The sequence below is a fragment of the Ammodytes marinus genome (genome assembly GCF_949987685.1).
Source record: "Ammodytes marinus genome assembly, chromosome: 17".
Taxonomy (NCBI): domain Eukaryota; kingdom Metazoa; phylum Chordata; class Actinopteri; order Uranoscopiformes; family Ammodytidae; genus Ammodytes; species Ammodytes marinus.
This window is the reverse complement of record NC_137221.1, coordinates 7,469,532-7,483,867: the sequence shown is the minus strand read 5'-3', so window position 1 is coordinate 7,483,867 and position 14,336 is coordinate 7,469,532. Positions and strand designations below refer to the sequence as shown.

Here is a 14,336-nt window from a genome sequence, read left to right as displayed (position 1 = left end):
CAGCAGACAAGAAACAAGATAAATCTGAAGGCTCAAAAGAAATACTGGAAATACCTCCTCAGGCGAACATCGCTCTCTGGCTTAACTGTTCACATGGGACATATGCAAAATGGGACAAACCGAGAACTAGTTTTACATTTTGGGAAATTCACCTTGTGAGTGACTTTAAAAAAACTGTCTGGCTCACTAATGTACAGTCCTATATTGATTTCCTGATATATATTTGAATTTGCCTCCAGAGAGTGCTGAATCTTTCCTGTCACTCCTAAATCCTTGACAATGGCTATTTTTTGCAGCCTTAGTCTGGGTAATATCCATGACTCAATCATTAACCTGGTTGAGACATGTGCCTTGTTCTATTCACAGTACATAGCAAAATGTTTTTTTTTTCTCCGGGGTGTGAAGGCGACTTTGTCTAAATGTTTCTGGTTTATAATTAGTTTTTCCTGGTTTCCATCCATTCATTCATTCAGCCACGGGAACAAGGAAGTTTTCTCGTGTCGGGGAATCCAACTGACTGTGAACTATTTCCTGGACCGAGGCCACACTGAAATCACTGTGTTTGTTCCCTCGTGGAGGAAGGAGCATCCCAGGCCAGATGTTCCCATCACAGGTGAGAGGGGATGGACATTCATGTCTGTTTTGAAGTTTTATACTTCCTGCTTCGTCTTGCACCGTGAATCGCAGACAACACTGCCCTCATTGTTAATCCAAACCAAGGCATGGTGGGGTGAGGTCATGTATTTTTAGGTTCCAGCTACTCTAAAGTTAGACTTTGCTGACTTTGGCTGTTTATTGTGTTGGTAAACTGAATATTTAGACTGCTGCTGGTCAGATAAAATAAGACATTTAAATATGCCAAATTGTGTTCTGTGAAGTGTTAATGACATTTTACACTTTTGTTTGATATTTTGTTAGAATTAAATATGTGTGATTGCAGGAATCCCTCAACACAATGAATACATATTTTAAAGTAAAAGATTATCCAAGAAACTAATTGGCATAATAATAATCAATAATGAAAATAACTCTTAGCTAAACCTATTTTTAAATGGTTTTTGGTTTGCATAGACTTGAAAGCCAGAGCTCCATTAAAAGAGCAGGAAATGATTTGTTCTGATCAAATCTCAGATTGGGCCGTGTTTGTCAAAATTGGAAATACCCCATGGAGGGTTTTTTTTCTCTACCCAAATGTTCACAAGTAAATGAACTGTCTGCAGTTTACCTCGCTATAGCTCAAAAGATAAAAATGCAGGGTTTTTCCGATGGTTTTGTGATGCCAACAGATAACCATTTGAATTGTCGGTTATAACAGCCTTTGATGACCTACATTTGTTCTGACTAATTGTTTGCTGTATGTAGATGAACAGATTGCTCTCATGCTGAAACATTGTTTCGTAACAGGAAGTTCTCTTTGGACACTTGATTAATATTTAACTAGGCTAAATCGCTCTGCTGGAAACTTTGGCTTCCTCAATAGATATTTATTCCTTTATTAGTCTATCATTAACTTAAAGTGATGAACCTGAACTTACATTCATTAGGTGGACACAAACACAACAGAAAATGAATGGTATTGTTGCTAAGTAATGGTGGATATCTAAATCGACAACTGTTTTCTAAGAAGTTAGTCATATCAACTTAAAACTTTTTTGTCAATGTTGTTGACTTTTTGTCTGCTGCCCCCTAAGTGGCGAAAACATCCGTTATTTATGGTTTACCAACTACCTAAAGCAGGGGTGTCCAAACTACGGCCCGCGGGCCAACTGCGGTCCGCGGCCCGCTGTTTATTGGCCCGCGGCCGATTTTAAAAATATAATAATATAATATAATTATTATTAATTTTTTTTTGCATTTCTTAGTTAACCCACTAGTGTAGGGGTGTCAAACACTGATTGATTGGCCCGTGGCACATTTTAAAAATATAATGTAATATGGCGCGCTTTTAATTTTTAAATAATTTAAATGCACTCATTATATTACAGAGAAATATGTCCCATAAAAGAAAAAGAGCAACAAGCCCATCCCAGAGGACCCTGCATAATATTTTATTTTAAATTAATATTATTATGGAAAATCTATGTGTCCTTCTCCAATAGCTTCTAATTCATCTGACACAGTGTCTCCATTTTTTTTTCATACAAAATTCTTCAGATTTAGCCTCTTAATTTCCCTCTCAAAGTGCACCAGATTCATGCATTTCACTTTAAAAACTTTAAAAAATCTCCCCGGGGGGGCATACCCCCGGACCTCCCTAGGAGGGTCGGGACCTCGGCTGGATACTATTTTCACCCTGCTGGACATTGGACGCAAAGGCAGAAAACACTGGGTGTATCAATGGCATATAAACAAGAGGGGAAATGTGTCTGTTTAATGTGCAAGGAAAGTGTTGCCGTGAAGAAGGATTACAATTTACGAAGACACTATGAAACTAAACATCAGAGCAGCTACATGTCCTGATAAATGTGTTATTTTTGCGAAGTGGCCCGGCCCTTCGTAGATTTTTCTGTATGTGGCCCTCAGTGAAAAAAGTTTGGACACCCCTGACCTAAAGTGACTTTATGCTTGGTTTTACAGATCAGGAAATTCTGCGAGACCTGGAGAGGAAGAAGATTCTGGTTTTCACCCCGTCGCGATGTTTGGAAGGCAAACGAGTGGTCTGTAACGACGACTTCTTCGTTGTTAAGGAGGCCTTCGAGTCTGACGGCATCATGGTGTCCAACGACATGTTCAGGGACCTCCAGAGGAACAAGCCGGAGTGGAAGCGTTTCATCGAGGAGAGGCTGCTCATGTACTCGTTCGTTAATAACAAGTGAGTTCTGCTTTTCTTGATGCAGATCTCATGTGTGAAGCTGTAGGCAACCCTTTAAGACTAATCTTTTAATTTCATCTTTACTCAGGTTTATGCCTCCTGATGATCCTCTTGGTCGCCATGGCCCGACACTGGATAACTTCCTACGGAGGTTTCCGAAGACGCAGAAAAAGAAGACATGCCCTTATGGTGAGATGTCTACTTCAATGACACATTACTGGTCCTGACTGGCAGTGTTTTAAATGAGATGTGACTTAAAAACTATGGTGGTACTAGCAGCTCTATAGATGGTCGCTCCACCACTATGGGGCAAACTGAAATGTCTCAAAATCTTTTGGATGGATTGTCATGACATTTGGTAGAAACATTCATGTTCCCCTCAAAATGAATAGTCATAACTTTGGTAATAACTTTTGACCAAATTTGACCAAGTTCACTGTTTTTCTTTCAGGAAAGAAATGTACTTATGGAATCAAATGTAAATTCCTCCACCCAGAGCGTGCCAAACAGTCCAATCGCCTGGTTGCCGATGAGCTAAGGGAGAACGCTAATAAGCACCCCTCCACTGCTCAGAAACAATCTTCAGCTCGCTCTAGTCCTGTACCTGGACAGAGCCTCTCGCTGGTGGAGGACATGGCAAAGAAACTGACTCTGGGACACGATAGTGGCTCTTTGACGAAAAATCTGAAAAATGAACTTGTCGCTCAGGTGAAGGTGACTCACCGCTCTAGCAAGAAGGCCACACCGCGGAAGGAGAGGACCAGCCAATACTCGTCTTCTGACCACAGCTCCGTACTGCATAAAGGATCTCAGGAGCAGATGGACTCTGGTTTAGGCTCCATAGACAGTCAGCCAATGGATGCTCCTTGGAGTATGTATGATAGCAAGCTGGGGGTGCCATACGGTGTCTGTCAGCACCCCCACAGTGCAAGTCAGCAACAGTACTGCCCCCAGAGAAGCGCGCTGTGCAGCTGCTGTTCAGAAGGCCCCTCCTCTTGGGGGAACACACCAGCGTTCCAGCACCACAACCAGCAATACAGCATGGGGCCCTACAGAGGACACAACTCTGATATGTCTCCCTACAGTGCACCTCTTTATGCCAGTTACGGGGCATACCCGGTCGGCATGCCTGCGTACAGTCACCTCCAGCAGCAGCACCAATCGCAGTATTGGTCCGATCCGTTTGGGGCTCACCCTTCGGCGGTCCGCAGCCCACCCAGGGAGCACTCACACTGGGACCCTCCCCAGGGGGCACCACCAAGTCCTGGAGGTAGCAAGGAGAGAGAGGTCGTAAAGAAGAAGCTCCTTGCTATCTTCAGTGCAAACTTAGTAGACGCGGCCATGGATATGTTTCCTCAGATGATGGATCCACAGATGCTAGTGGCTGAGATCCTTAAACTGCAGAGTCAGAACAGATGAGATCTAGAGTCGGCCTGAACCCAGGTCTTTCAGTGGAAAGACTGCAAAGATAAACATGAGTTTGTGTACATTTGTATTGTGGTATCCACCTTGCTTTTAAACAGTTTTTGAATGCTCTGGCATATACGTTACATTTTGAGTTGCTTCGGTGAACTGGATCGAAAAAGAGGCAATATGCCGTTGATACAAATTGTATCTTTATTTATTTTTTAATAAATGGGAAAAAATTAAATTTTAAAGGTGGAGTCAGTGATTCTGGAGAATGCTTGTTGTCAAAATCAGGGAATATCTCCTCACGACGCAACACCCCAATAATACTCTTCAGGTACATTCAGTGTCCAATTTGTGGGGTATTATCTTGCAATCCAATGCAACTGTTTGCCATAGAATCTACTGTAATTAAACCAACTGACACTGTCATACAGGTATTCATTTAATTGTATGTTATTTGCTTTACTGTGGCACCTTTTTTTGTCATATTGGCACTGTGCACCAATGCCTTCACTGCTCATCAACACTTCAGTTAGAGTGTTTCGATGAAATGATAGTGTTGTGTTATCAGGAGTCACAATTAATAATTCTAAATGTAAATAATAATTCATCTCAGAAAAAAAACAAGATTTGAAACTGAACATTTTTTTTGTAATGTTTTAATATACCCAGCTCTGTTTATTTATTGTGTGTATATATTTGTAACTGTGATAATTTCAATTCAATTAAATTCAAATCATTTTATTCGTCCCCGAAGGGCAATTTAAAGGGGGCACATGACAGTAGCTTAAAAAACACAAGACACAATCAACAAATATAAGCAGCGCACACACTGTATAATCAACAACACACGCATCACACTCACACACATTACACAATCAAGCAGCACACACATTTGCACATTACAATTGTTCATATTGGGATGAGAATATCAGAAAATACATGTCCAACTTTTTGGGATCTGACCCAAGCGATGATAAGTCAGTGTCAGGGTTTATATATAGTTGTAATATAAATGGTGAGATCGCAGAGCATGACAATCTAGGACTGTTTTGATGTGAATGTTGAGTAACAGTAATACAATCTCCCTGTTATGAAATAAAAAATAAATGGTTGTAATAAAAAGTACATGTCATGATGGTTTGATTTACCACTTACTGTGAAACCACTCATTAAGTTTTCTAATTTTTTGTGTCTGAGCAAGTCTTGTCTTCTCACGTAAATCCAGTTCATCACACCCAATCTTTTGTGCAACTGTAATGTCCCATCTAAAATAGATTTGGACAAAACAGTAACTCACAAAATACATGCCCATGTCAGAACCTTGTGTTGCATCTGATGCTGCAATTAATAATTATTGATATCCAATTTATTTTATTTATTTATTTTCTTGATTAATGGATTTATTGTTTGTTCTATAACATGTCAAATAACAGCTACCAACGCCCATTTCGATTCCCTCACATAGTCAAAAAACTCTTTAATTTCTCCTTTTTTAAAGTTAGGGCGTTTTTTCTTGTCTTACAATCGGCTGCAATTTTATAGTACATACTGTACAGTGTAAAGACTGTCGCCATACAATGATGCAATACTGTGAATATATAACACAATCGTTTTATCAATGCACATTTATACTTCATTAGAGCTCTACTTTGGCTAAACTCACAATACAAACGTATAGCTTTTCTTCAGTAGAAGTTACCTGAGGCCTCTTTTATGCTCCGACACATTTAAGAATTTTTGAAATTAGACCAATTTGTTATTAGGGTGCGCCCTTTTGATTGCAAGTCTATTCCAATTGTAAAAAGGTTACCAAATGACGTAATTTTACCCTAGGAGTTTTGCAAAGATGTGTATGCAAATTTCTATTTCAATACAAACATTGGACTTGCTCTGAGGGTTTAGCATAAGGAGACTTCTTGTTGATACACAAGCTTCAAATGTTACAAATTGTGTGCATTGTTCCATTTAGTTTTTTTTATACAGAATACATAAAGAAGAACTGTCACTCATAAGACAGAAAATATCCTCTGATTGTTATAATATTGTGTTTGCATGTTATGACTATTTAATATTTTACTGTTATAATATTTACTATATCAAAGTTTTATCATTTATAATATGTTTTGTATCAAATCAATCCTAAAATGTAAAGTTTCAAAATGAATGTAGTGGACTAAAAAGAAGAATATTCCTGCCTTAAATGTAGAGGAGTAGAAGTATAAAGTCAATAAGTGGAAATACTCAAGTAAAGTACAACTATTTACTATTTGCATAAGCTGCAATGAGTAAATGCACTCAGGTGTTCCTCCACTCACTATATGCAAATTAGTGGAGGTGTGGATGTGTGTGTGCACATGTACCACATACAGAACAGGTGTGTTGTCTTTGCATAGCACTGATGTGCACGTAGCCTACCATCTGTTCTGTAAAACATCTGTTAGACTGAAAGCACAGTGCCAAAAGGTCATCGACACAGCTGAACTTTAAGCATTTTAGTACGATTTCCTAACAAAACAAAACAAAAACTTTTTAACATAGATGCCAGGGGACTACTACCCAGGTATTATCATGTGTTTTATTTTGTTTTGCACAGTCCCCTTCTTAAATAAACTGAGTTAAACTTGAACTGAGACGAAAGAAAGAAACACCAATGCAGCAGCGCTTTTTCAAATAAAAAAACGAGGTCAAATGTTTTGGCAGGAGGATCAGATAATGATCCATCAGATAACAAAGCGTGTGCAGAGGCGACAAAGAAAAAGTTTCATTTTAATCAGTTACTGGAAAAAACCCAAAAGCTACTCAAGATGTTTTTCTTATTTGAAATGTTTTTCATTCCTTTCAATGATCCCATCCACGTACACCAGTCACACTGCATTTCCCTGAAACATGCAGTTAATTTTAATGAGTCATTGTTCGTTGCGTCGTATTGTTACATTGTGAACCTGTTTATGCTACGTGACGTGACACAAACAACAAGACAAAAAAGACATGTGTGACTCATTCACGGAAACACTTTGTTCGGCTCTCTATGTACTTTTCCCAAACGGTGCAGATAAAATTCCTATTTAAAAGCACAGGTGTGCACATACCAGAGTGAGGAGGTGGAACTGAGAAATACTCTATTGTCTAATTGTAGTTAAATGTGTAAATACTGTATGATAAAAATTAAACTGATAATCTTTTGTAAATTAGCAACTAAAAGCATCAAATAATGTTGTGGGAAGGAAAATATAGCCTGAACATATTTTTGCAATTGTATTTCAACAGTTTTTTTCTGTGGAGGATGTTAAAATATCAGTAATAATATTCCAATAATATAAAACACATCATCACAATCTGAAAGGCATTTGATCCAAAGAATACCCTAGCTATCATCTTTGCTGAAGTAATTTTGTCACCGAAGAAATTATACAATACTTTCATTGAGTATTTTAACAGAATGAGCGGCTGTTTAAATCAATGGTGCATTACATTGCTATACACAAACATGGAGCAGCAGCTATTTAGCCTTGAATTAAACATGTGGAGTAAAGTCAATACTGTCAACCTGAAACCACCCACATTCACAGAAATGGAAAAGGTGAGCAAGTTGTATAGTTGTTTTAAGTTAATCGTTTAATGCATTATTATACAAATATCCATCATAACCACTTCAAACTTTGACACTGATAACTTAAATTAGCTGAGAATAATAATAATCTTGTCAGTTAAAACCCTCAATGCTATCAGTTATTTTGTTTGGACACACTGTTCTACTAACTCCAGTTTAAAATTCCATCTTGAAGCATGACTCATCTTTTGTCTGCACCTTAACATAATATGCAAATACTGCGGCTGGTGTGAAAGGCAACGCTTCATTGCAATGGGCTCGCAAGTCAAGACATGACGTGTTCTTCCTGGAGCCCTTACAGAGGTGGAGGACGTGCCAATACGACAAGGTGAAAATACCCTGTTTCAGGTCAAACTCCTGCAAATGTTACTTAAGTAAAAGCATCAACATATATGTTATACTATAACAATGGAAAACACAAACCCATTTCAGAACCTGTTTTACGCTTTCAATTTTTTTCTCTATTCTATAAAACTTATTTTTATTAGCCCCTGTAAAGCACTTTGAACTGCCTTGTGTCTGAATTATGAAACTGAGTGTAAAGAAACTTGCCTTGCCTACAAATAGTTTGTAAACACTGCCATATTAAGAAATACAGACAGTTTTTTGGAGCTGATAGACCTAATAAACTTTGTGTCAACTCGTTTGGCAATGACTTAAATGTAAGCGTCATTCATATGAAAAAGTTACACACTATAGCTTTAGGAGAGAAAGAGATTGAATGGATCTGTACATGCTGTATTTATGTTTTCTGAAACATCATGTAATAAAGTACCTTTCATTTTAATAAAGTTATCTTTCTTTCCTGTGAATGTCTCAACAGTCTATTGACTTTAAACAGGGACATGCACCGCTCACTGTCTGCTTTAAATGCGTCTCCAGATAAGACACTCCTCAACATCTACTTTACCTACTTCACAGCCTCACAATGAGAACATAATCATAAGTGCAAAAGTCTGAAGTTGCTCACGTGCTGTGCAGAAGAAAATAATATTAGTGTGTTAATAACGCCTCCTGCTGGTTATAGGAATGAATTCAACAGTGTTCTTCGTGGATTCAGTTACTAAAGAAGAATGAACAAGAAAAGAAGAACAGTCAACGCAAGCACAAACTGGGAGAAGTATCTTCACAAGCTGACAGTTTGTATAATTATTTTCAACATGTTATGTCCTTACGTGCTGCATGAATCTGGCCTGTAGGCTTCGTTGACCTGCTCATATAACTCGTTTTTTTGTTTACTATATCAAATAGCACTTCTCAGATGAAACATATTGTGCTATTTATTACAAATTAAATGATGTCAAAGTTTGATAAATACATTTGATTTCACAGCATTTCATATTTTATATTTGCCGCAAAACTGAACTCAAAACTAGTTGTGTTCTTGCCTATTACATTTTAATTGCAGGTTATTTTTGACAAAAAGCAGAATATAACACCCAAAGTTGAATATAAAAGTTCAAAATGTATTTTGTGTGGTCAGAGGCCCTGTGTCGACAAAGTCATGAGACCTTATTAGAATCAGATTTTTATTAAAATGTCCCCTTGTATTGTCATTAGCTCCTTCTTCAATATAATATACGGTTGTCACTTTGAAACTTCACTACCCAGAATTCAAACGTCGTTCGCGCACGCGCAGTGTGAATCAGTTCCATGACGCTGGTTGTTGTCTTAACCCAGTTACTGCAGCTGCTGCTCGCTCTACCTCGTCTGTTAGTAGAACCAGCAAATACATACATGTTGCAGTTATGTAGCAGCACATAGAATAAGGACTTTACCCCGCCGTGACCCGCTAACCTTCAGTTAACGTGACAGCTTCTCCGTGGGCTCGTAAAAACTACCGCGACTCCGTCTGTTAGCTAACTAGCTAAGTAGCAAAACAAGCTGACGAGAGTTTGCGATGTGCTGCTGTTTGTTTAGCCCTATCTCTCTTGCGTCTCGGCTAGCTATCTGACTCAGATAACACCAGGCTACATTATTTTCTTCTTTGTTTGGAGATAGGCAGATAAACACACCTTCTCATCCTCATTAAATGCTGTTGCTGTCGCTAATATGTGGCAAAGTGTCGGGCTCACTCTGCTGGTCATTGTGGCCACACTTGTCTGCGCGCTACTCTTCATGCTGTTTGGTGAGTTCAAAACAAACTTAACATATAATGACTTACATAACGATGCCAAACTGTTGTCATTGGGTTAGGGTTTTCAATAAAGCCGGATTCAGTCAGTGAGGACACAAAGAGGGTGCAACAGCTGATTGACTGGATCACGTTCCTGATGACTAACGGGAGGAAATTACCTAAATGTCCCAAATATTCCTTAAAAAGTCCCAAATCCAATGATCTGAACTTTGAGCTTAAAATATCCTAGAACTGTCTTAAATACGATTTTGTTACTCTAATAAAATAAGTTTCTTAGAATAAAGAACTGTCTTCTAAAAAAGTTTCGTTAAATTCAATTTATTTTTAATGTGTTTTTGGGGAAAATTTGTGTTGATCGCTCTGTAACTAAACAACAAAATCAACACTGAACCATATATTATTTTTTTATTTTTTCTCTACAGTTTTGTTTTTGGCAAAATTGGCCTTCAATTTCATTGTGAGGGGCATTAAAGAAATTAGGTCTTAAATCCATTTTGCTGTAGTAAGCAGTATATGACACCTGTTTAAACGTCACCAGTGTGTCACTGTAGTTCAGAGTGTATTGAGTTTCTTGGAGGTTTTTCGATAGCAGTGAGGAGTTTCTATTTTTACCCTTCTGCAGAGGGGGGTTAGTGGTTCCCCCTCTCAGGTCTGCAGGTGCAAGCTCTGTCCCTCGTTTGTCTTACACTCGATCTAGCCAATCAGGTGTAGTGTACCACCTCTGATTTACTGATTTTTTTTTTTTAAAGCATACCATTGTTTCACAAAAAATGTTGCTTATTGTGTTATTCTAATAAGGCTCTCTGATTTTTGGCTGCCATGCTGGTTTGAGAAATTGATAAAAAGTCGTCTTTATCGTGTAGCTGCCAGAATATTTATTGAAGAAGATGGTTAAACAAGTCTTTCAGGATTCTTAAATTACCTTCAAAACAGCCAAGTTAAGCTTAACAACCTTCTGTGATTTGCAAACATCTTTGAAAGGTTAATACATGAGTCACAAAAAGAGCAACTTGAGCATGTCTGGCTATAAAAACACCTTTCATTTCCCTCTAAAAACTGTATTTTTCCCCTCTTCTTTGCCTCTCAGGTTGGTATGTAGTCTGGCAGCTTTTCCTGTCCAAGTTCAAGTTCCTGCGTGAGCTGATAGGGGACGCCACGACCCCGCCAGCCGAGACGCAGCCGTCCGAACCCAAGAGTGAGCGCCCAGCCAGCGCCCAAACACGGACCCGGCCCCGCACCGCACGCCAAAGAGTCGCCTTCCCAGAAAGCACCTAATAGACCCCTCCTAGACAGCCACTGTCTACTACTCACCATGACAACTCTACCAACGGCACACGTCACCATCAGACATATTTCCCCCCCAGACCCCACGCCCTACACTACAAAAGACCAGAGTGTGCCCCCTCCTCTTCTTCTTCACCGGGACACTTTAAAACTGACCAGGCAGATCTCCTGGCTTTAAAAGGGAAAAGCCATTCACTTACATTACTGTCCATTTCTCTATGTCACCCGTTGGTGTGTTTTTAAATGACGTACAATCCATTTGTGTACTGAGCACTAGTGAGTCTCCTCATGTTAAACCTGCAATAGTGACGGCCGGCTTTCATTCAACGCTGCTTCCTGCCACCTACCATCACACAAAGAGATATGTTCATTCTCTTCACGTACATGTTTTAATCTTGTTTGTTTTTTTAGCTGAAGTATGTCCTACTTCATTCTCGTCTACATCATTTCAACAACTGAAACAGTGATTTGTACAAACTGACAGTTTGACTTTCTTTTTAAAACCGTAACAAAGTGCAATGAAAGGAATGTTTCTGCCGTCATTTTGTTGATTCTTGCACAATGTACCCAGTGTATTGTGGACTAACCATCCAGTGAGGGTGGACACGGTCTCACCCAGTAGATAATGGGCCCCGAAGGCGTCATAAGGAAGACGATAAAAAAAAGACACAGCTTTTTTCCAGTTGTGTTAAATGTGACCTTTTTTCTTCACCCTTTCTTTTTAAATAGATGTATTACTTGAAGAGTCAGGAGCAAGTTTTAAGGAAATGGCTGCTGTCCTCTCCCGTTCCCTTGTGCCTCTGTCTGTACCAGTGTCTGTCTAAAATGGCAGCCACTGTTTATTACTTGGCCTCCTTTTTTGTAATTCTGACAAAACAGAAGCTTGGTTTCCATGACACGGTAAATCGAAAGCTGACCAGGGCCTTCTAGTGGATATTTATGTAACGTTCTCCCTCCAGGTGAATCTCATGTAACTCTCTTTGCACCTTTTTATCGGCATCTTCTTCGGTGGAGCTGTAGCTTCAAATAAATAATGACATAAAATAATGTTGGACTGTTTTTTTCAATCTTTTTTTTTAAGGAAAATGTCACTCTGAAGGAAATGTGATGAATGGTTCAAGTGTTTTTTTTAAATAAATATATTTTGCCATAAATTCCCTGAATAATAATAAAAAATAACCATTATTACCCATCTATCTAATTCATTTTAGTTTGAGCCAAAATGATGTCAATAAGCAGAAAACTAATCTGCAAATATTTGAATAATTTAGCTTCTTAAATATGAGAATGTGAAGCTTATCCTCATGGTTACTTCACAATTAATTGAATATCTCTGGCTTTTAGTGTATTTACTGGATGCCACAGGTGTCGTCTTAATTTCCAGCTGCCATCGTGGAGTTTGAACACAAGGGGGCAGTATGGCACTGATAGAAAACATTGCTCAAACAAATGAGCAAGATAGTACATGGTTTATCACTTTGTTATTCAGTCTATTCAGTATTTGTGAGGATGAATCCTGGTGGATAAAGAATAAAATGTGAACATGTCTAACAGCCTAATTCCAGTCTGGAATAAATAATTTGACCTTTGATAACCATCAGGTGTGAAGACAATGTAGGAAAGGGTTCCAATGAATAAACATTTAAAGCCCAGTTGCAGCAGGTTTGGAATCATGAAGTTTCCCCGGACCGAAACACGCAGCTGTTTTGTTTTTAAGTGGAATTCACAAACAAAAACAGATGCAAAAAAACAAATAAAACACTAAAAATAAAACGCTGACACAAAAACACATGTCCTGACCATAGACTATATAAAAGAGGTCCTGACTCCAGTGAAGAAGGCAATGCGGTGAATGAAGGTACCACATCTATTATTTAAATTGAGTCTGTCTAGCTTTTAAGGGCCATGTTATAGTCTATGACCAGGGTGAAGCTATTGCAACCTTGAGGATCATTAGTGTTATACTTATTTCTAAAGAGCTCATACTTAATGTAACCCTTTGATCGGGACTGCAAACATAGGTCTTAAGGATAAAAACAAATGTATTTTGAAAGTTTTATGGAACAAAAGGCAATAAGTTAAATATAAACTCAAAGTTCAGATGTATTTTCCACTGAGCTTGTGGGTTTGTTAGATAGTTTTGTGATGTTCAACACTTTCGACAACTCACATGATCATTTAACTCATGACAGCAGCACAAACTATCCTGAATCAGCGTTCACAAATTCATATTTGCATGCTGGCCTTCTACCTTTTCTTTTTTCATCTGAATAATGGGACCTGTCCAAGCTCCATTTTTGCCCTAAGGTCACATCAGAAGGGCATTTGGGCATCTGCATGCATGTGTGCTCGTGTGTGACATAATTCAGCAAAAACAAATATTCACTCTTATATCTGGGGGCTGTCAGCATGCACACAGGGGGTATCCCGAACCCTTTTAGGGTCCACGTTTGTTCACCTGGTGAAGGGGCCCTTTTTTTAAATTTTCACCCTTGCCCCTAAGAGAGTGAGTGCACGCCCCTGGCTGGTAAGTACTTTTTCCTTCACTGCAAGAAAGTGAATGTAATTAAATGCAAAGACGAAATATTTAAAGTGCAGTAATTGATACATTTCTCTGCGGTATTGACTCCAATATGGAGAATATCCTGCGCCGTCTGTCATCGACTAGAAACAGATGCAGCAAATTAAAGAAAACCGCCCTTACTGTAAATTGACTCTGAGGGCAAACCTTCAGTCACAGATTTATTCGTATTAACGATGCCACCTCTCCTTCAGATCAGGTTGAGTGTGTGTCTTGCCTCTTGCAGCTGGGGCCTAGAGGACCCGCTGAGCGACCAAGCTGTAATTTCAGAGCCTGCAAATACTTTACAGGAAATGATTGTGGTAAGCCAAGGAAATGACATAGACTCTACAGGGCTCGTTCTAACTTTTGCTATATATACAGCTCCTTTAAAATCCCATACACAGATATTAACCAAAAAGTTCTTATCTTATTCAATTTAAAAATGACATCAATGTAAACTGTTCATTCTATGATGTTCTCCCAGAAACATCTGTTCTAACACTACCACCATTCAAAA

General features: G+C 38.7%; 2 protein-coding genes across 4 annotated transcripts in view; both read left to right on the top strand.

The window, feature by feature from the left end:
* Window positions 1-14,336, top strand: part of zc3h12ab (zinc finger CCCH-type containing 12Ab) — a 184,661-nt gene that overhangs the window by 3,840 nt on the left and 166,485 nt on the right. For 2 of the 3 annotated variants that reach the window (XM_080045789.1, XM_080045790.1), the window contains exons 3-6: window positions 474-613; window positions 2,578-2,812; window positions 2,901-3,001; window positions 3,264-5,305. In XM_080045789.1, coding sequence (XP_079901915.1) covers window positions 474-613; window positions 2,578-2,812; window positions 2,901-3,001; window positions 3,264-4,231 — 1,444 coding nt within the window. In that variant the 3' untranslated portion in view covers window positions 4,232-5,305. Of the gene's footprint in view, window positions 1-473; window positions 614-2,577; window positions 2,813-2,900; window positions 3,002-3,263; window positions 5,306-14,336 lie in introns of those variants that run through there. The other variant, XR_013845314.1, reaches the window with a different exon arrangement.
* smim13 (small integral membrane protein 13) lies at window positions 9,500-12,400 on the top strand. Its single transcript, XM_080045493.1, has 2 exons — window positions 9,500-9,963; window positions 11,060-12,400. Exons 1-2 carry the CDS (start codon window positions 9,888-9,890, stop codon window positions 11,245-11,247), a joined length of 264 nt encoding a protein of 87 aa, XP_079901619.1. The 5' UTR covers window positions 9,500-9,887; the 3' UTR covers window positions 11,248-12,400.